The 23,527-nt window shown below is 37.1% G+C and overlaps 1 protein-coding gene across 2 annotated transcripts in view; it reads right to left on the minus strand.

Annotated features, from left to right (window-relative positions):
• The window catches only part of LOC139687518 (tudor domain-containing protein 7B-like), a 56,130-nt gene extending 33,751 nt beyond the window's left edge, over positions 1-22,379 (minus strand). The window contains exons 1-8 of one of the 2 annotated variants that reach the window (XM_071584710.1): positions 22,309-22,379; positions 21,933-22,126; positions 21,741-21,854; positions 21,340-21,569; positions 13,597-13,807; positions 12,639-13,054; positions 6,278-6,433; positions 1,556-1,729 (exon numbers count right to left, since the gene is read on the minus strand). In XM_071584710.1, coding sequence (XP_071440811.1) covers positions 1,556-1,729; positions 6,278-6,433; positions 12,639-13,054; positions 13,597-13,807; positions 21,340-21,569; positions 21,741-21,822 — 1,269 coding nt within the window. In that variant the 5' untranslated portion in view covers positions 21,823-21,854; positions 21,933-22,126; positions 22,309-22,379. Of the gene's footprint in view, positions 1-1,555; positions 1,730-6,277; positions 6,434-12,638; positions 13,055-13,596; positions 13,808-21,339; positions 21,570-21,740; positions 21,855-21,932; positions 22,127-22,217 lie in introns of both variants that reach the window. The other variant, XM_071584711.1, reaches the window with a different exon arrangement.
• Between the last annotated feature and the right edge of the window lie 1,148 nt (positions 22,380-23,527).

Here is a 23,527-nt window from a genome sequence, read left to right on the forward strand (position 1 = left end):
AAAACCCATCTCTTCACCCACCATACCAAGTACTTCCTCATTTGTTTTCTTCTCTGTCCATTTCACCTTCTCCATTCTTCTCCACACCCACATTTCAAAAGCCTCCAGTTTACATCTATCCTCCTGCTTCAATGACCACATTTCCACGCCATACATAGCTACGCTCCATATCAAAGTTTTTATGAGTCTTTTCTTAATATCCTTACTCAACGTCCCTCTCATCAACTCCCTCCTCCTTGTAAAAGCCTCCTTGCCTAGTGCAATTCTTCTCCTTACGTCTCTACTACATTGACCGTGTTGGTCCAAAACACTTCCCAGATACGTAAACTGTTCTACCTGCCCTAGTTTTTGCCCTCCAATTTTAATGTTAAGCTTAGCCTTTTTCTGTCCAGAAAATCGATTGATCTGCCAAACTGATTTTTCGAATTCCCCGCCCACCTTCATTCCTACCTCCAGTTCTTCCCATGCCTCTTTATTCATTTCCTCTGCATACAGGTTGAAAATCAACGGTGATAATGGGCAACCCTGTCTTACACCTCTTCCTAACACTGCCCATCCGGACTCCCCATTCCCCACTCACACTTGAGCAGTCTGAGACATGTACAGGTTGTGGATTGGCCTCTTTCCCTCCAATCTATTCCTATTTTCTGCAATATACTCATTAGTTTTTCCCAATTCACTCTATTAAATGCTTTTTCAAAATATACGAAACAGGCAAACACCTCCTGGTTGTGTTCTATCTTCCTCTCGATTAATAATCTCATTACTGCAATAGCATCACGCGTACCTCTCCCCTTCCTAAACCCAAACTGATCATCCCCTAACTAATCATTTGCCCTTCTCTCTATACTTTTGTTTATTATCCTGAGAACAACTTAAGCTGCCTGGGATATCAAACTTATTGTCCTGTAGTCCTCACAAGATGTACATCATGTCATGAGAAGTGATGGTGATGACTAACCCGTCTCCTGCAGAACTCAACTTCTTTCTCCCCGCGGTCATTCTTCGTGCCTAAACCGTAGTCCCCGACCTCATCACCATCTCTTCCTTCGCCTACCGTCGCATTCAAATCCCCCATCACTATGAAATGTTTCTCAGCGGGGACACACGCAATTATGTCCTCTAACTGATCGTATATCCTCTCTACCTCTTCTTCCTTATGGTTGCTCGGTGGCATGTATACCTGAATAATAACCTTTTGTCGGTTCTGCTTTTATCTCTACTAGTAATAATCTATCCGTTTCTTGCTCTATGTTGACTACGCTTCTTCCTACCTCTTCATTTAATACTATGGCAACCCCTCGTTGGCTCTCGTCCCCGCCGCTGTGTATTATTTTATAATGATCACTCCAGTAATCCCCGCTATCCTTCCATCTCACCTCGCATTGACCTAAAATATCTATTTTTCCCCTTTCCATCTATCTCTTAACATTTTCCAATTTCCCTGTCCTCACTGCATATTTGATTATTTTTAATGACACATTCATATGAAGCACTTTGCTACATCAGACATCAATGAAATAGTGTTTATAAAACAATACTGCCATCTCCTCACCTGAGCAATACGGTCAATTAGCAGATTTTCATCAGTCGTTATGGGTAGTGACTCTCCAAGCAGTCCATAGATTCTCTCAAGACCACCCACTGCAACCTGTGCTGCCACCTCCCTCGCCTCATCCTCAGTCTTGCACTCAACAGGGTAGCTGCTGAATTGGTGGTCTGGGCCAACCTGCACACCAGAGTAAAATGCAGTGCACTCTCTCTTCAAACACAAACACCCAACATGTAGAGAATCAACAGTTGAGTGGAATCAACTTATTATGCTCACATTTTCAAACCTTCAAATGGCACATTCCAATCTACAACTAAAGGACAAGACATCAATTAGCCTGAGATAAAAATTGAGGAGAACAAATACTTCAAAACTACTCCCAGAACCATCCAAAAGGTCAAGCCATCACAAATTCAACATAAATAAGTGCATGCATATGACAGGAATTCACACCATGCCATGCTGAACATGTAAATAATTGAGAGGAAATAGAATAAGATGCACTTTAAATCACCAACAAAATTTGTACTTTTGTAAAAATAAAAATTGTTCTCTCAAATGATAAATTAAACACCTCATCAAGTTATAGAAAATACCATCATTGCCCTTTCAAAAAATTGTAAAAACTTGATTTTTGGCCTTCTTTTGATGAGGACCCTTAAGTGGCACATTGCTGTGTCCTAAAATTGGTACACTAAGTTCACTGGTTTCAAAGTCAAGATATTTTCTAGCCTTTCATTACATCGCACGTAATAAGAAATTTAATTCTGACATTTAAAGTAAGGTTCAGGGGTCCAGTAAACTTTGCCTATTTGCTGATGATGCAGTGAAATATAGGGAAACATCCAGTCATGAAGATAAGATGTCATTATTCAATCCAAAAGTGTTGTGAGACATGGAAGCTGGAATTAAATCGGAAGAAATGTAAGTTGATAAATTTTTGGAGGAAGAGTATTTTACTCAAAAATACAACATGCAGAAAACCAATGTAACAAATGTCAAATCGGTAATATAATTGGGTGTTACAATAACTAAGGACATGTCCGGGGGAAAACGTATTGTGAAATTTATTGAATAGTAAATAAAAAATCAGGATTCATAAAAAGGATACTTGGAAATATAATGAGAAGGTTGATGAACTTTGTTATTTTACATTAGTTAGACCCTACCTTGAGTGTACTGCATGTGTTTGGAACCTCACGAGGTGGGCTTAGTTTTGGAACTAGATCGAGTGCAATAGCAGCTGGGTATGTAAAAAGTTATTATAAACTAGGTAGCAGTGTCATGATGCTATTGGAAGAATTAGGATGGGATCCTTGAGTTAACCATAGGTTTAAGTACAGGTTGATTTTTTGGCAAATATTTACGTCAGCTTACCTATCGGAGGATGTTAAAGACATATTACAGGTCCCGACTTACTATGGTAAATCAGATCACGTAAAATCAGGGAGAAAGATAGTAGAATGGATAGATTTCAAATGTTTTTTTCTTGCACCATTAGAGATCAAAATAGTTATGACCACAGGCACATTGGAGACAATTAGCATTGGAAGTGTATACATTTTGTTGACATTCTGCATTTTTTTTAAATAGCTTATAGCCACCTTTATAACACTCCTCCTGCATGATCTGAATATACATGTCCTGTTTTTGAATATTCTTGGAAGTACCTTCTTTCATAAGATTAGCTTTCACGCAGTGCATGATCAAACTTATATTTATGTAGAGGTGTTATAATTGGGATTGTACATGCATGGCTGGTGACCAAACACCCCTGTGACATGCCCTTGTGGCAGCTTGCAGGGTATTATGCAGACGTAAATTTATAGAAGCATTGCAGCGTAATCATCTCAATCAACTTTCCTCATCACCTCTGCCACTGCTAATCATTTTTCCTAATTCTTCAATTTCCTCCATATTTAATTATCTCCCGGGATTTAGAAACACTTCCTTCACACTCACATGCTCAAATCAGCCTCCACCCCTGTTGAACGGCCAAGATCCCAAGACCAACTTTAGACTCATGTCTTGTGGGCAGCAAGTATCAAGCTTGTAATTATTTCAGTCAGGCTCCACTAAGACAATTAACAAAATAGGCATGTACAATTTTCTAAGTGACCCAGAGTGACAATGTTTACACACACTCTTGGTATTGTTTTCGATATTATTATGCTTTACTTTATCGCTGTTTTGAACTTTCTGGTATAATATATTGATAATAAAACTTTATTGGGGCAAGATTGAGACTACACGGTGCCTTCTTCCACCTAACACCTCATCGTTTACATGAGTATATGTATTTGTAAACAATCATTAAAAAACTGCAGAAGTTTTGACAGTGATAAGGAAAATATGAAATAAAATAAAGAAATAAAATTACAAAGTTACATAGACAATAATTGGGCAATATGTAAAAAAGTCTATAAATATGTGGAAAATATAGAAGGATTGTGGACTGATATTCTTAACTGAAAACCTACGACTGGAAAACAACCACACAAAAAGAGGGTTGTGAAAAACCTGCAAAAACCCACTGAGATATGACTATATGTGGATAGCTCATAGCAATGAAAGGGTGACACGTATCATTCAAAATTATTAAAATATTATAAATATACTTAAAATATTGAAGAATAAACAAATAGTAAAAATATCACATTCAAAAAAATAATTAAATAATTTTAAAAAATAGTGTATAAAAAAATAATAAGTCAAATTTTAGACAAGAGAGATGGTTAATATAAGTGGTACTATGGTCAGATAAGTCGCAGATAAACTTTGGTTCACTATATCAGCTAAGTCCAAGTGAGGTAAAATTAAGCTGGAAACTAATTGTAACTTTAAAGATGTGGGAATGATATACTTAAGTTTATGAAGAGAATATGATGACTGAGAGACACTTTTGCATATATTAATCACATGTGACATCCAAGAGCGAAGTTTCTTTAAACCTAAATTTCTAAAAACATTGCAATATAGTATAGGGACATCTATAATTATAAACCAATATCCTTTTGAAAATAGGGTGAAACTTATGCGCATATGCATTGTTTGGATAATAGGGACCTTTTCAGTACACACTCAGACAAAATAAAACAACATCAGATCCGCTACATGGTATTCTAAATGGCAAGGTAAATGCTCTTGTTACTAATAATGAAACTATAAGATTGTTCATTGATTTAACAAAAGTTTTTACTTCATCAGTCATGACATTATCTTGCAGCACTTACCGATTTATGGTATATGAGATTAGCAAACACTTAGTGAAAATTTTATTTAACGAACATATCACATAGTTCAAATTTCTAATCATGACTAGGATACTAGCACCACAACAGCCTTTTCTTCAAACATCAAAAAGGTAAAACATGATCTTCCCCAAGGCTTCATACTCCAGCCATTATTTACTCTTCATATACATGATTTTCCGGAATATTTTCCTAATGAAAAAACAGTTCTGTTGCTAATGATATAACTGTCCTAACAAGCCACAAACCATTACAAGTTACAAGAAGAGGTAAATGTTAGTTTACCAGATCTTCATGAATAGTTGCAAAATAATATGTTGGCTATCAATCAGGAGAAAACTGTTTGTAAAAGCTTTATTGGCAAAATCAGCCAAATGGGAAACTATTAAGCTCATGAATATCTTTTATAACCAATGTTTCCTATCTTGGCATGACTGTGAGCAAAAATAAAATTTTCCAAGCAAGGAGAAAACTTAACAACCAAATTTTTGAGCAAAATGTCTCAACTTCGATATTTAAGAGCTAGAACTAACTTAAATATTTAAAAGTATGAATATTTTGCAAATTTGCAGTCCATTTCCTATGGCATAAAAATCTGGGATGATTGCAGTAACAGCTGTGATGTACTTACAAAGAAGGATATATACATCATGCTAAATTAGTCATATGAGCCATCTTGCTGAACTAAGTTCGAGCCACTAAACATTTTAATGCTACCATCTTTTTAGAAAATTTCATTAAATGTTCTTTATTGAAAAAATATCCATTCATCTAGTTAAGTAGAGATAATCATTCATAAGAGACACTGTCAAAGAATCTACTACATGTTTATTTATTTATTTATTCAGCATTAGTCCGAAAACAGCACATTTTGGCCTTTACATCGGACTATTAACAATTATCACATTTACAAACACCCAAGCCCTAGGTGAAGGAAAACCCACCCAGGCGGGAATCGAACCCACGACCCTTGGAATGGCAGAAGAGAACGTTACCCTGCCACCACCGGGGTCGGCAATGTTCTTCATATAAAGTTGAAAAGCAGTGGGGATGGTCCCTATTGTAAGGACATTTAACTGTATGATCTTTGGCCAAATGCACTGAGAAACATTTCTTTACCAGAACTTTTTAAAATTAGACTCAAAGGATTTTTTAAACACATTTGATCCTCTGGATGTTCATCCAATATTATAAAGAACTTCAATAAATACTTGTACCCAAAGGTTATGTAAACAACTCATTTCAATGTGTCATATTTCAACTGTAGTGACAGATGCTAAAATTGCATTTTTTTCCTACTATTCTTTAAGAATATAAATAAATATACATAAAAAGCTTAACTAACTAATTATTTTGAAAGAGAACCTAATTAGGTTAATCAGGTAAAATAAAAATAACCACCTATCGCACAACTGCTTTTGGAAGTATTGTAAATAATAACAATAATATACTAGAAAATCTTTAGATAAATTACCTTAATTGAGCAAACAATTTGCTTGGTCTTGCTTTTTGGGAAACTTGGGATGATCTTGTATACTGGGTCTGCCAGATGCTTTGCTTTGCAATACACCTGGAGCTTCTCGCAGTATACCTTTGATTTGCTCTCAGTCACCATGGAAGCTTGCTGCTGCTGAAAAGTCAGGGGCATAATGACTGTCAGTGTGCAATTATGGCCATGTAATCACCTTCAAGTACCATGGTCCCACAGTCTCAATATCATCTCAATAATATAATATTAGAATCAAGAATAAGAAAACCAGCACAAGTTAGAAAATATTTACAATTTTAAAAATTCAAACAAACAGCAAAAAATTGAAAATTTAGTGATTGACAATAACATAGATACTTTCTGTTTTAAATGACAAAGTTGAAGGATATTTCCAAACTTACTTCAGTCTACACATAAGCCATTCAGTCAATATTGATTTATAATAATTTAAAAGGGGTTTTACCTTCAATTCTACTGCCCCCTCATCTCAATAAATTTTAAAAAAGAAATAAAAGATTAAATCAATGTTATTAAATTACATTAGCTACATAAATATTTAAACTGGAATGTGATCACAGGCAATATGGTGTAGTTCAAGAGTGTGCAATCTAATTATTAGCTAGTTCAACTATGTGCAAAGTCTATTTAGAGTTATATCACTCCAAAATATACACCAACTTGTTTAGAATAATTGCTATAGACTGGGGGATTGGTAGGTTTTGATTTTGCACAAGGCATACTGATGAAAATGTGCTAAAACTGACTGGTGGAGTGCTGTCACCATTTTCAGGAATTACAACATACGGCATGGGTACATAAAAGAGGGCTGGCAACCTTGCACACAAAATCATTTCAGTCAAAAAAGGCCCCAAGAATGATTGAAGTTACGACATTGGAGGTGATAAAAGGATGGGCCCACCAAGAGAGGATCATGGTAACGTACATGAGCTATTGGTACTTAAAGATGGAAGGTGCTTGCATAAAAAGGAAAAAAGAATTAACAAATGAAATAAACTGACTGCAAGACAAATGGATATCCTTTGTGTGTGCACATGCAACAATGCACAAGGGGTTTTATGTTGTCGACAATGATGGCATTTTGGTCAAGATACATAGCATACATAGGATCAGCAATGTAATCCTCATTCTGAAATGGAAGGCTAAGATGATTATAAGCAATAGAGTTTGTGCCCCTCAGATGCCTAAATAATTGCACTCCTCTCTGCCTTGTGTCATTTATTAGCCATTTCAATGATGATATAGGGCTCACATGGTCGAAAAACGGAGAGTAAAATGAGCCAACTCTCAAGAGTTCCCTCTTCTCCAGCTCATCCATCTCTCATTGGTGCATAGCCTTCCCCGCTACCCCTCACCCCTTATTCAACAATCTCATCTCCAAATATCTTGCTCCTCCTTCCCATGGACCCATGCCTAAGCTCAAGGGCTTAGGAAGGAAGGTCCACAATGCCCCTAAATTAATGGTAGTGGCAAGAGCACAGCTTGATGAGCACATACAGAATTGCACCTGTGAAGTTATTAAGCAAGTATTTCATGGATATAAAGGGAAACCAGAATCTGAATGTTGATCTAGAGGGAATTGCATGATCATTTCATGTTTAATAATATTAAATACTTTTAACTAGTAATATAACTTGTGTTTTTTCTTATTTTACTGAAAATTAAGCTATACCATTATTTTTAAACCCCCATAAATGAACACTTTTTCCAATAATCAAATGTAACCAGTTCATACCATTGTGTACTGATTTTTATTACTTGTGATGCAAATGTTTTATTGGTAAAAATATTGTCAATTACAGATCCCTCTACTTGATATCCATGTACATACTACCTTGATCAAAAAGTTCCCGGAATAACCACCGTGTGGCGCTCCCATCATTCCGATTTGAGTTCTGTTTTTTTGTTAAATTGGTACATCTGTTGTTGATATTCCCTTTAAATCTTAGTGTCATAACTTGACATTTGCAAAAGTTACGGTCGGTTTTCGGTATGTCCATCAGTGCTTCCTGCGATTTTTCCATTACTTCCTCTCGGCTGCTAAAACGCGTTCCCCGTAATGGTTTTTTAACTCGATTGAACAGAAAGAAGTCACAGGGAGCCAAATCAGGTGAATTCGGTGGCTGTTGGATGGTATTTGTTGCATTTTTCGTCAAAAAATTACGAATAATGATAGCACTGTGCGACGGTGCGTTATCATGGTGCAAAATCCACGAGTTTTCTGCCCACATTTCTGGTCTCTTTCGGCGAATTGCTTCACGCAAACGTCTCATAACGCCCAAATAATACTCTTTGTTTACTGTCAGGCCTTCTGGCAAAAATTCATGATGCACTACACCGTTGTAATCCATGAAAACCGTCAGCATTGCCTTCTTTTTTGACTGAAAACGACGTGGTTTTTTTGGTCTCGGCTCATTTGGTGAACGCCATTCACTTGCCTGATGTCTGGATTGCGTGTCGTACTCATAAACCCACGTCTCGTCTCCAGTAATGATCCTTTTGATGAATGTGGGATCGGATTCAGCCTCGCAAATCATGTCTTTTGCGACGTCAACACGGTCTCTTTTTTGCATGAAATTGAGGTCTTTTGGCACCAACTTTGCTGCTACACGACGGAAACCCAAATCATTAACCACAATGTCTTGGGCGGATCCATAGGCAATGTTCAAGTCCTCCGCTATTTCTCTGATGGTTAATTTGCGGTTATTGACCAACATTTCTTTTACTTTATCAATTTTTTCACCGACTTTCGATGTCGATGGTCTGCCACTGCGTTCATCATCTTCGATTGACTCACGACCACTTCTGAACCGCTCGTGCCACTGGTAAACGACCGTTTTTTTAGAGAATCGTTGCCGAAACACTTTTCCAACATTTCCAACGTCCGTGCGCCACTAAATCCGTTTTTTACGCAAAATTTAATACAAGTTCGTTGTTGCAAATTTAAATCCATTTCTGAAATTTTAAAAAATCGCCAACACACACAGAGATAGATGTACTCTTGGCTACGTAACTTTTGCAAATGTCAAGTTATGACACTAAGATTTAAAGGGAATATCAACAACAGATGTACCAATTTAACAAAAAAAACAGAACTCAAATCGGAACGATGGGAGCGCCACACGGTGGTTATTCCGGGAACTTTTTGATCAAGGTAGTATATTTATAAATGCCATTCTTCCAAAACGTATTGGCTACTTTTCATTTACTAAAGGATATAAAAAACCTTAAAATGGTTTCCCATTACCATTTACAGTTGTTTAGCAAAATAGTTCTAACCATCGCCTTGTTAAATTCAGGCATTTAACTCCTCAGGGCATTAACAAGCTGATGGTGATTTTAGTCAAAAGCAGTTGCGATCTCCAGCTAGTCACAATTGTTTAGAAATTGCACCATTTTCTGGTGCATATACTGCAATTTAAGCAAGAGATACTGTCATATTTCCGGGATTAAGTCATTCTTTTGTCCATGCACTTGATAACTTCCAATGTTTTTCTATGTGTATCTATAATTAGATCTATCCACTGTTTTTGCAGCACTAGCTTCTTGGGAAAATCCAAATATATCACAATTAGCAGCAAGCAAGGCAGTATTATTTTTTCAAAGACTTGAATCATGAATTGCACACTTAACAATTCTTGATTAACAAATAATCATTTAATAAAAACCACAATTTTGTCCATTAAACCATGTTCTTATTTCTGTAATGATTGACCAAGTGTAAGTGTGAGAAAGATCCAAGGAAGAGCAGCAACCAATGAAGTAAATAATTGGTATCAAATAGTGACATTACAATTCAAATGGAAACCATTCCATTATTTTTTCAAAACCAAAATAGTTGCCTGTGTAATATTCACTTATCTTTATATGATGCTTCATGAAGCATAGAGAAGACTTAACAGTGACATTTACATAAAAAACCACTGGATGCATTAGTCTTCCTAGATACCGTCTCAATTTGAGAATAAATTTTCCACACATTCACTCCAGGGTGGCTCTCCGGAGGTGTCAACCATCAACCTGCCTGACAGCGGACTCTATTAAGTCGTACATTCCTCACAATGGTGTGCTAATAATATCGACAACTTTTATTATATTTTTCATGAGATTTATCCATGCTTTTATTAATAGCATTCCCATGTATGACTTTACATCTGACTTGCGATAACAATTAGAGATTGATGCTATGGTGTGCTATCAGGTTCCCATCACTTGGATTAACACAGATGTAACACTTTTTTCTATCCATACACACATTCATACAATAAGTTTGGATCTCTTGTATTTGATATTCAATATTAAAGGTTTTCATTAAGAGCCCACAACAGCTTTTACATTTCTCTGTTCATATAATACTGCACCTGGCCTCTGCTTCTATAGTAGTTAATACTTTATGGTGATAGTTCAACAGGCGGAAAAACCACCAAAAAACTATAGAGCGACTTCATACCTTCTGTATACTTTGTGCTCGCAAATGAGCATACAGTGTCATTAAAGGTTCAGTACATCTGATTAATTGTCCCTAATATAAGCACCATATAGAGAACACCACACCTTAAAATATGTTTTTCCAACCTATTTTCTAACCATTTTTGGTAGATTTTTTTAAAAATGCCAATGTTGTAAATACATATTATCATCGGCAGAGTTTAGGCTATCATAAGACATGAGACCTTTTGAATTAATGTCTTCTTGTTATTCATCTTTACTAATTTCCTTGAAAATATCATTTGTCACACTCTTCCATGCTTGATATTATACAGAAACATCAACACAATCACATCTGACTATCTGACTCATAAGAACTGCCAGTTATCAACAGTGCACCTTCCTTTATAGAGGAACATCGATTTTCTGGAAAATGAATACAATACTATGAAAAATTGTCATTCACTGCTTCATTACATGATACACCTACAAACAAAAATATGCCAATCATGCCAAGGATGGTATCATTTTCTTCGACTGTAAAAGCCGGACAATAATTCAAGTTCGGAGTTCAAATCCAATAGACAACAAATATTTTTCAGCGATATACCGATCCCTACTTGAGGTGCTTTGTGAAGAGCACTTTAAGTGAGTACAATGTCCATCGAATGGGACGTTAAACTGCAGGTCTCTTGGTGCCTTTCGACAAGGGTAGGATAATGCCGATGCCAGGTTTCTCTCCACTCTTCCTATCCTATCCATTCCTAATGGCGCAAATGACCTTAGCTGTATAATAATTGTGTAGACCTGAACATCCGATCACTGCTCTTACGGTAGTAAACATTAACACTCCTGCTGCCATTGAGAAAGTAGTTGCCAAACAACAATCTTAAATACTGAAAATTTTATTTGATTCCAACAACACCATGGAAATAAAGATTGTGCATGGGATATGTTTGCGCAGAATCAGTTTTGAGACAGCTCATGCTCGAACAACAGGATGATTCAACACAGTTGCATCATTTTGGTCCTAAAAGAAAGCAGCAAGCTGTAAGTGGAGATTTCTATCATCACCAGGACTAAAAAGAGCCAAAGTGGTTGGTCAGCTTGAAAAGTTATGGTCAATCATTTTTTTACAATTAGATATAGAATACCAGCACACAACTGTAAATGGAGCAGACTATAGGGATGTCCCAAAAATTCTCCAATGCCACATAAAATGCACAAGGCCACACTTCAAATCAACAATCCGGCTGCTGGGCCATAATAATGCAATACTGCATATTGCAAATGCTGCTGATGAATATCTCACAACTATCAATGTAAGTTACGTTTCTCATTTTCTTGAGATTCCATATCTAGCCCCAATTAATTTTTTCCTGTTCAATAATTGTGTAGAAAGTGTAGCTTTGTGGAAAGCATTTTACATCATCAGAAGTAAAAAAATGTTTCAACTTGAAACAGCCACTGCAGACATAACACTAGAGTCAAATCAATGAAACTTTTACCATTTATGCATTAAACATCAAGCTAACATCGCAGCAAAATTAATTTTTTCCACATTAAATTATGAGGAGAAAACGACATCGCCACACTTGCTTTAACTGCCCTTGTCAATTTTCTATAGCTCTTATTATTTGCTTTCATCAAGGTCTACATCTGTAAGAATTCCTCATTTTACCAATAGCTTTTTTTATTTTATAGGACTAGCAAAGATACCAGAAGAAATGAAAGCCAGGCAGCATTGGTGGTGCAGCTGCCGAAAGATGGCAGCTGCACCACCAATGAAATTTTCATCACCTTAAAATATCCCACACATAGGAAAGAACAAGATCCATGCAGCCCTCAACCCCTCGACATTGCCAAGTGGAATCGGTTGAAAACTGTGGCATGCTTCTACCTGCTTGCCCTCCATTCCCAATGAGCCATAGTCGTAGTTTGGAGATATGGGCATTATTGTCACATCAGCATCCTGCGACATGAGTGGGAGGGACACTTGGCGTGAGATCCGAGCTTGAGCACTTGTCCTCGGAGTCACCATGGGTGCAAAGTTGATGGACATGAGTGGAGGGGTGCACAACTCCTCAGTTGTATGCCGTCGGCTGTATTCAGGCTGGAAGGATGCCATCGGCGACTTCTTCTCGCCTAGCACACCAGTGGGTGTCCTCAGCACAGATGATGAGTAAGGAGAAAGGGCATTCGACAACACAGCCATGGATGCATCCGATGAGTGATGCTGCTGACCACCATCAGAGCTGCCTTCCAACTGGTGCTCTGCATCCAGGTTGAATGACACCTCCTGCGATTTTCTCTGGCCTAAGGAGATGTTGCACAAGTGGGGAGTTGAAATGAACGAGACAATTTCAACACAAAGGCAAAACACAGAAAAGAGTTGTGAAGTTTTCAATATTCATTTAACATTTACCAAAAATTTTAAAACTTTAAGAAAAGCTTCTAATAGCATATTAACTATAATTATTAAATGCCTTTGTTACATGCCCAGAGGGCTATGACAATTTCACTATAATGCATCATGACAAAATAATAATTACAGTGACTTTCCTCTTGTTAGGATTCAAATGTAAAGCATTTTAATTGTAAAACAGTATACCTCAGTCAGTCTGTGATATTATACTATTAAGGTAGAGCCATTTAAAGAGATAACTCTAGGCTACTTTGAGTCTTTATGATAAATACCATAGCCCTGAAAAACTAAAGAATTTTTCTAAGGTATAAATTTAGGCCAATGGGTGTTTTTCCATTATGAATTTGGGACAAAATCAGCTTATATTCCTGTATACAAGGTATTCTTCTTCAATGTGACCAAGTTACCATCAAATAATAACACCACAACCCACCAGAAGCACTGAGCAATCGATTTAATGAGGTGGTGCCAAGGGGAGGTGCAGGTTGTTGAGCCTTGAGTCGTGGAGGAAGGTTCGCCCTGGACAGTGACATCAGGTGGGGTGGTGGAGCTGCTGGCCGCTTGCCCTTTTCAAGGCCAGATGCATGAGGGGCTGACTGCCGAGATGACCCGCTTGTGAAAGGTGTTCTGAAGCCCCTAATATTCTACCAAAGAAAGAAAGGAACAACCATTGATACATGCACCAAGGCAAACAGAACTCAGAGCTCACTTGAAAAAAGGAGGAACAGCATTTTATTATGATGGCCACCACCTGAGGTCTACAGAACACTTGGCACACATTGTCTAGATTTGGCCACATAACCTAAGCATGCTGCTGCCATAGCATCCCCAGAATTTCACGCAGGGGAGTGTATGCTGGCCACTCTCCTAGAAAGGGGGAAGAAATTAATCACCAGTGTAAGACCAAGAATACACTTTCCTAAGCATGACCAGGACCGATTTGAAACGAAAAAAAGCTATTAGAATCCAAATCTACATAGTTCATGCGGTATCTGCAGGTCTTTGTGAAAATAGCTGTCATTATCAGGAATCAGGGTGACGATTCATTTCAAAGATTCCCAATACCAAAGAAAATATTGTCATTGCCCTGCCATTTGCCTTGAATCATACCTCCATTCAAACTATTCTTATGATATGTATCCTAATCAATATTTTGTAATGTCTTTGAAAGAGACAGGTTTTATACTCTTGACAATTTTGCAATGGAAAAAATAGCTAAGAAATGTAAGTCCCGACAACTCAATGTAGGCTATGTTTCCATTACTAACCTTGTGCATGGCTAAGATAAATGCATAGGGCCTGGATGTCCTGGCTGACAATGGGAATTATTGGAGGGATGTATATACTGTAGACAGCCTCAAATTGCATAAATTCACAAAACATTTTCAAAACTCAGCTTAAACCTACTTATGACTTGGCAAAGCATTAGCTGTTCTCAGTAAGGTGCACTTTTAGGAGCCAGAGCTAAAATTAAATTTAATTTTTTACCACTATAATTCACTTTGTTTCAATGCTATAAATTCAAAATTTATTGTGATAAAATCTAAGAAAAATACCACAAAGACAGCTAAACTGTTCCACCTGCTCAAGTTTTTGCCTACCTATTTTAACTTTAAGCTTAGCCTATGTCTTCCTTGAAAATCACATAACCTTTGTTTTATTTATAGTGATTCTCATCCCCCATCTATCGAAATTAGTGTCCAATTCACTCAGCAATGCTTGCAACCCCTTGGCTGACTGGCAAAATAGAGCTTGTTCATCAGCAAACCTAACTGATTTTACGAATTGCCCTCCTACTTTCATTCCTACCTACAGCTCTTCCCATGCCTCCTTAATCATTTCATCCACATATACCTTGAACAGCACTAGTGATAATGGACATCCCAGCCTTACAACTCTACCTAACACTAGCCATTCAGACTTCAGTCTTCCACTCACACCTGAGCAGTATGAGACATGTACAGGTTGCAGATTAGCCTCCTGCCCCTCCAATCTATTCCTATTTTCTGCAATAGACTGTTGCAGCATCTCCCGCAGTTTCTTTAAAATATGTAACTGATACCTTTCTGAGTCACCTGGCATTTTCCATGTATACCCATGCCTTTTATGGTGTCTAAACTAACTATTGGTGATGGATTAGCCTGAGTCTCCCACAAACCTTACTTGCTTTCTCCCCAAAATTATTCTTTGTCCTAAACTGTAGCCCCCTCTCTTGACTATCATCCCTTCCTTTGCCTACCATTGCATTCCAATCCATCACTATCAGATGTTTCCCTCCAGGAACACCCACAATTGTCCTTTTACTCATCATATATCCTATCGACTTCTTCCTCCCTTTGACTGCTTGCTGGCATGTTGGCTTGAACAATGATCAAATTCATAGGTTACGATTTTATTTCTACTAATAATAATCTGTCGGTCGCTCTATGCTTACTGCCAACCTCTTTATTCAACACTATTGCCTCCCCTCCTGGTTCTCTTCCACTCGGCTGTATATTATTCATAAATTTATGTCCATCACTGTGGTATGGGATAAATAAGTATAGTGATTTACTTTGACTTCCCCAAGAGTTCTTAACCTGACACCATCACTCAATGGCCACCCTAATAAGCTCAGATGCCTTTGAAGCTGCCTCACTGAGGAACAGACACTGCGTGGACTACCTTTTGTCTGGCTCCTACCCTTCAATCTATTTGGCAGGGGTGAACCTACCACAGGCAAATATCATTGCTCCAGACAGCACAACTCTAGGGGTCATTAGAATGCATAAGCCCTTCCACCAGGTCAAGGTTTAAGTTCATTTGGAGGGACTTGAATAATGAGTGGTCATAAGAGTGACAGAAAAAATCAACTGTGTACCAATATTTTGTATTGATTGTTCACACCTAAAATTAAAGTAATTATGCTAGAATATAAAAATACCGAAAGGCCAGTTCGGATTACAAGTTTCATGAAGGCTATGAGTGACAAAATGCTAACTCAACTAAATACACAAAAAAACAAGATTGGTTTGATAGATCAGGGTAGAGCTCACCCATTATTAATCCTTATATCTTGTGGCATTCCTACATCAGGTTAGGGGGCCCATTTTTTCCCATTAGGGTTGAGGATTTGAATCTCTGACCAGTGGTATAATGCTTTACCCATTGGGCTACCACTCCCCCTCCGCACAATTTCAATTTGGTTCATTATTTCAAATCTGTTTGTTCATTAATGTGTCATCATCATTCGTTCACTCATGTGTCAAGCAATGTAGGGGACATGGTGGTTTCCCTCCCACTGCCTATTAATTAATCAAGGGTCATGGATGCCAGTTCATAGTTTGTTAATGGCTGTTTCCAACCATTGAGAGCCATGGCACTTGATCACTATGATTGTTATGATAGTGCTAAATTGCCTGCATTGTATTGTATGGTGTCAATAAAAACAAGGAACAGTGACATGATGAAGGCACTCTTCTTCTTCCAGGTTTCTCCATATAAGTTGACAATATTGACAATAGTCTCACCACCAGTCCTCAAGGTGTCTTTAGGTTGATCTTAAAGGTGGCCTACAAGTCCAGAGGGGAACATTTTGCCAATAATGTCAATCAGCATGGAGAAATCCTTACAAGAACCCATCAATCTCGCATCATGGTAAGCAACAGTACAGGAGTAAGGTGACTTTAAAAAATGTTCAGTTATCAATAATATACCACTATCATCAACTTTAACTTGGTATGACAACACACATTGACTTTTAAAAAAAGGATTGACTTCAGTTTAATTTTGGTTTCAACGAAGCATTTTACCAGACAAGGAGAGATGCTAAGAAAATGAATTAGTGCATGTCAGTAGTATTTTACTTACTTAATTTATTTTAGCTATAGCTATACATTCATAACATCAGTAGGACCTACCTACTTTTTTACAGAATTAAATTATTTTTTGTAAGCATGCATTTCAAACGAAATAGCCGAGACCATAAACTAGCTCAGTTTACGGTATCGGCTATTTCGATTTTCATTGCTTTACCACCCTAGGTACGTTCATTTTAAATTTACAGCATGCATTTCACCAGAACACAGCATTAGCAGGTATAAACCATTCCATAGTGTAATAAAATGTCCAAAATAATGCAATTCTGTGGAAAAGTAGATTGTCCTTTCTGACATTATAGATGCAAAGAACTCCCACAAAGAAGTCTGAAACCATGAAATTTAACATAATTTCCTATTTTTGGCAATTTGGTAATATTGCCCTTTTAATGTGCAGACCTATAAACTCAAAGTAAAATGAGGATGAGAGTACACTGCAAAAAGGTGCACTAGTAGTAATAATTTGACAAAGAAATCTAAATATCTCAAAGGTTTACTTACACTAATATTAAATGTGCTAAATAGATGAAATACGCATTGCAAGAATGCTCAATAATATAATAACTAGTGGGAGGAAACAAAATAATTTTTAAGATGGAACTTTACTGGCCCTTTTCCAATTAACTTTCCTGAATAATGCCATGAAATTGTCCTTTGCATAATACCATCCTCAAGCATGGTTGAGTCCTCGTTTCTGCCGATAAGTGCATAAAAACGGCAGAGTTTTAATCTTAGAGTTCAACAGCTTACATCACTCCCCAGTTGATTTCTCATGCCATTTCCTGAGCAAAGAACTAGTGTTCGAATCTAGTGTAATGCAGATTCATCTAAAGAACTATGACTTCATTGTCACTACTATTACCATTCTCCCTCAAGTAACTTCAAAATATTCCCTAGCAAAATGACTGAACTATTTGAAATAATTGAAAATTCTGTTCAATGTCCTCTACTAATCATAACCAGCAACTTTAACTGCAATCTTCTGATGAATTCCAGATCAAAGTGTGAATTCCTTAATTTATTATTATTATTTAACCTGCATACCACCAGAGCTGAACCCACAAAAGTTCATCCTTCCTCTGAGACCCTGATAATATTCTGACCAACATCAATTCAGGACTAATAACAAACACAAATATTAAGTCTCATATCTCAGACCACTTCCCAATACTTTCCTCAATTGTTACTCATTCAACTCCCAATGAAACATGGTATAACAGGTGTTTCTCGGATGAAAATCTAATCAATTTTTATGAACTGCTAAATTCCTACGATATAAACCTTAATTACTTTTACTCAACCTATCTATATTATTTTGATGTTTGTTTTCCACTCATCCCTATAAAGTTAAGGAAATCTTCTGCACTAAAGAATAAGAAACCCTGGGTCACAGATGAAGTACGCTAACTATCAAGTTGGATAAAAAATTAAACTGCTTATAATAAAAATAAACTGACCCCTAGAGATCAGCTAGAATATTTAGCACCCAGTCAAACGCCAAAAGGTCTTTCAATAATTACAGGACCTCATTTGCCAAAAATAAAACTAAAGAAATCTGGAAACTTGTAAATGAATCAGGGTCTTCGAAAAATGTTAAATTTGATCTCAAATCGATGGATTCCCACCGTGACATTCTTATTAATGGCTTGTATATGGCTTCTGAACTGAATGACTTTTATTTCTCCCAGCAAACAGCTGTAAATCTTAATTATCACAACATGGTCCCACTGATTTCTCATGCCTGTAAATCATTATTTTTGTATCCATGCTCTGATGCTGAACTAAGGTGTATCATTCATTAACTAGGCAAGAAGTTCACCTCAGGCTTAGACAGCATCCCACTTTTAATTATAAAAAAATCTTTCCTAGCAATTGAACAGCTTTTAATTTTCTTGGTAAATGAGTCTCCTCCATCTGTGGGGTTCCCTGCTCCACTAAAAGCAGCCAAAGTCATACCACTATATAAGGGTAAGAGCAATTAACTACATAGGAGTTCATAGAGGCCAATCTCCTCACTAAATCATTGGTAAAATCTTTGAAACAGCTTTTTGCAATCGGCTAATGCGCTACTTGGAAACCCACAATCTACAATCCACCGCTCAACATGGCTATAGGAAATCAAAATTTACTTCAATTGCCTCATATCAGGTTGTCAATAAAATATTCTGTGATTGGGAAAATAGATCTGAATCTACAGCACTCTTCTATGACTTCTCCTAGGCTTTTGACCATGTTATCCATCACCTACTATTGTAAAAACTCACTAGCTTTGGTATAAGAGGTATATCCTTTGATTGGACCAAGTCGTACTTAAGTGATAAACAACAATGTGTTTCCCAAAGTGGTTAAATGAGATGAGATACGTATCACCTCCCAAACTTATCAAATCCGGTGTCTCCCAGCTCTGTCCTGAGACCAGTTCTTTTCCTTTTGTTCATGAATGACCTCCCAGGAAGACTTGATCCCTTGTCTGGCATAATCCCAGTACCCTATGCTGATGACACCAATGTTTTAGTGTCAGTATCTTCTATCAATGACTTGCCGTCTAAGTCAACCCATGCTAGATGAGGGGTGCAAGCAAAATTCCCTCTCCCTCAATATGGATAAATCAGATGCTTGGTATACTTTATTAACAAAAATAGGCCAGAAGCTAACCTCACCATCAATATTGATGAGAAATTGATTCCACAAAATACCAGTTCCTCCTTCCTGGGCATTGAAATAGATAGTAAATTACTTTGGAATGATCATATTAACAAGTAACTATTAAATAAATGAAAAACTCCAATAGCCGTAAATAGTTTACCTTTCTAAACGAAGTACAAATGAGATTAGTAGGCGAACACCACAAGTCAAGGATCGGGTAAAAGGTAAAAAGGAAAGGGATAAGAAAGGTGAATACGAATATGCGTATTTCGGCCACAAAGTAGCCCAATTCAGCGTACTGAAGGTTAATCGTCAAGACAATACAAAGTGAGGGAAAACCTTTTTTACCTTTAACCCAACCCTTCACTTGTGGTGTTAGCCGACTAATCTCATTTGTACTTTGTTTAGAAAGGTAAACTGTTTACGGCTATTGGAGTTTTTCATTTGTTTAATACTACTAGTCGTAGAGCTTAATTATATCAATATTAACAAGAAACGTTATAAATTAAGCTCCATTTTTTTTCTCATCACAGTGGTGAGGCACACCATTAGTAATGATGTCCTATCAGCTGTGTACTAAGACTAATTTTATGCACATGTAATGTACAGATCATTTTCTGGGGTTCCTCACCAAAAGCTAGTACGATATGTTAAGTACAAAAAATGGCTGTTCGAATAATGCGCAATGAATCTTTTAATGCACCCTGCCATCCCCTCTTTTAAAAGCTTCACCATCTGCCTCCTCCATGTACGTGCGTACACATACATATATACAACAATCATTAATGTTAAGTGTAACATCCAATTCTACAACAGCAATGAAGATTATCAAATTTATAAAACCAGAACCTCCTAAAACCAGCACCAATCATTTGTAGGAACTAAAAATGCAGCACTTGATCCTAAAAATATGGCCCTCATTCTTTTTCATACGTTATCTGACATTGTGGAGAATCTCAATAAATTTTCAATATTTAATAAAATCTTTGCGAATAACTGTTTAAGTATATGTTCCACTCTGTTGATGAATATCTGCAACTATAATTTGCAGCTGCAATTTTCTTTGACATGTTCTATATATGTGCAACAAATCCTTGGACAAAAATAAATTGATTATTTAATTAATTTATTGATACCCCTTATGCTAGAACTTTCATTTGCTTAAAACTTAGTTTTATCACACAACAGCAGACAAAATTTTAGCTATATTCCCTTAATGTACGTCAAGAAGTACGGACTTTTTCCATAACTTATCACAAATATCTGAATCCCGCCAAGCCACTCTTAAAACATATAACCCTTAATTTTCTGGTTACTTCCCCGAATGACAATAGTCTTCACTAGAACCAACGCAATCACTTTTAGATCAACTGCTTTACTCTTAGGCAGTATTTTTTCACGTGGAAAAAAATGCTGCAAGGAAGTCAATTATGGAAATATCAAACATGACACTACTGCTTGAACGGCCAAGGCTTTTAATAATATACGAATCGCATAAAACTTAATCACAAACATGATCAAAATGATCACATTACACCAATCTTAACCATGAGTGCCACGAGGTTTTCAGACATATTCTAATCACACTGCTGACACACTCTCGACTTAGAAGTTTCTCGAGCGCAAATTTAGCCAACTTTGAACAAACATACGGCAGAACTACATGCACCTACCCTCATGCCATAGTTAAGTGGTGCACTTTTCCTTCGGGGTCCCGATGACTTCTGGCCTCGTACCATGGCGGTGATGTGAGATGTATTCTTGGTAGGCAAGGCTTCTATGACTAAATCACCACCTTTGGGGTACACAATTAATCCTGGTATTGCCTTAAGGAAACCCTCAAGCGAGGTATAGCCCAATTTCGTGTATGGTATGGAATGCCCCACAATCATCTTATAATCTCCTGCAAAATACGGTAAATGTACAAAACAAGTAAGCTTATAAACGAGTTCCCTTTGAATTATGAATTGCCAACATGAACACTTCCATTTACTTCAAATTACCCTTAGCATATCGATGGTCTAGTTTATACGTTTGATATAAAGAAGCAAGGCGACAGAAAAGCACAACTTACTATTTATTAGAGACAAGGGTACGCCTCCTTTACTGGATATGAGACATGACCGTATGTCATCAATCACCTGGTCCACATCCATTATTAATTAAAAATGGACGTGGCTGTGTTTATCTATAAAAAAATACGCAATACGTAGTTTAAAATGGTCCGCAAACATTTCATAATTATTCAGAGAAGGCTAAATGTTACCTTTATGCACCCACTAACAACGGACAATGGCACAAATCACATACTAAGGGGATATCCAAATTAAGTGGGCCATCCTCATTATGACAAGTCTCAGAAATTGACCATCACAAAGTCGCCGCGTTACCAAATCAATTCTAAATTTCGTTGTCAATAAATTCTGCAATTTCAACGAACAATTACAGCATAAAAAGCACCTGGAAATAATGGTAATTAAAATTGGGTTATAAATTGTGAAAGTGGTTCCAAATTGACTGCCAACTAACCAAAAACGACTGAATGACATACAGTAACAAACGACCAGGAGCATTGAAACTACCTCCTATGATCAATATCAAGCAAATTCACTGTTGTCACTTTATGCAGCACCCTTACTGACCTATCAAACTTCCTCTGTACCCTCAAGTTAAACCTTAAACGTGCTGAAAGTAACCGCACCGCCCATTTATGCCACCAGGTGCCACCAATGGAATGCAATAGAATACGTGAAACGATTAAAAGGAGAATTGGAGAATCGAACAGCCTTTTTGATAAAATGACGATCTGTTATTTTTTAATTGAATTTTGATATTTTTACAATTATTTGCATATCATTATTACTCCCAACTAGCAAAATTGGAGACCAGTTGCAGAACTTTCAAGTCGAGACTTCCGTGGTGGATTATCCACCATGTTAAAAAGAAGTTTACGCGGGCTACGCGAATGTGATATTGGAGGTTACATATCTGACTGTGTATGGAGCGTAATCTCCTTAAACATTTTATTACCTTTCTGGGTACTTAATCCGATATTTGGGATGTCTTCTATAAAAATATACAAACAAAGATAAAATTATGAATAAAATCAGACTTTTTCAAATGCTCGCAGAAGAATTCATTTGTGTAAGTATACCCAGCGCCTAGAGTAAGGTCAGTGGGATTAACTGTCGCAATTCTCATTTAAAATAGATTAGCAGGGAGCAGACCGATACTTTGTGTATGAAGTGGATGTTCATTCTATTATGTGAGTCAGATAGTTTCCATGGCCTGATGACAATGAAATTATATGTCAACAAACTTAAGAAAAAGGTCATCCCGAAAAAGTGCATGCTTGTTTCCTTTGATGTACGCAACCTTTTCACCAACGTGCCACCCATGGAAGCGGCGAACCTTGCCGAAGACATCCTCATCCGGAAATCCATCCCAGTGCCAGTTATAAGTGAACTTTGTGTATTACTTAAGACGTGTGTTTCCCAAAATTATTTCATTTTTAATGGTACCTATTTCCAACAACCCAATGGTTTAGCCATGGGCTCGCCCTTGTCCCACTCCTGGCCGATATGTATATGGACAATTTTGAAAAAGTTTTGTTTTCCTCAGCTCACCCCTCTCATTAATAATGTATTTTGTTGGCTAAGATATGAAGACGATGTCTTATGTGTGTGGACAGGTTCTGATAGGCAACTAGATCAGTTTCTAGCACATCTAAATTCTTTCAATTCTAATGTACAACTCACGTGTGAAAAAGAGGAAAAAGGTTCCCTGAATTTCCTCGACCTATCCATTTCTAAAGACAAAGACGGGTTACAGTATTCCATTTTTAGGAAAGAAATGTATACA

Source organism: Hetaerina americana, unplaced genomic scaffold (assembly GCF_022747635.1).
Source record: "Hetaerina americana unplaced genomic scaffold, ioHetAmer1.1.p SCAF_2, whole genome shotgun sequence".
Taxonomy (NCBI): domain Eukaryota; kingdom Metazoa; phylum Arthropoda; class Insecta; order Odonata; family Calopterygidae; genus Hetaerina; species Hetaerina americana.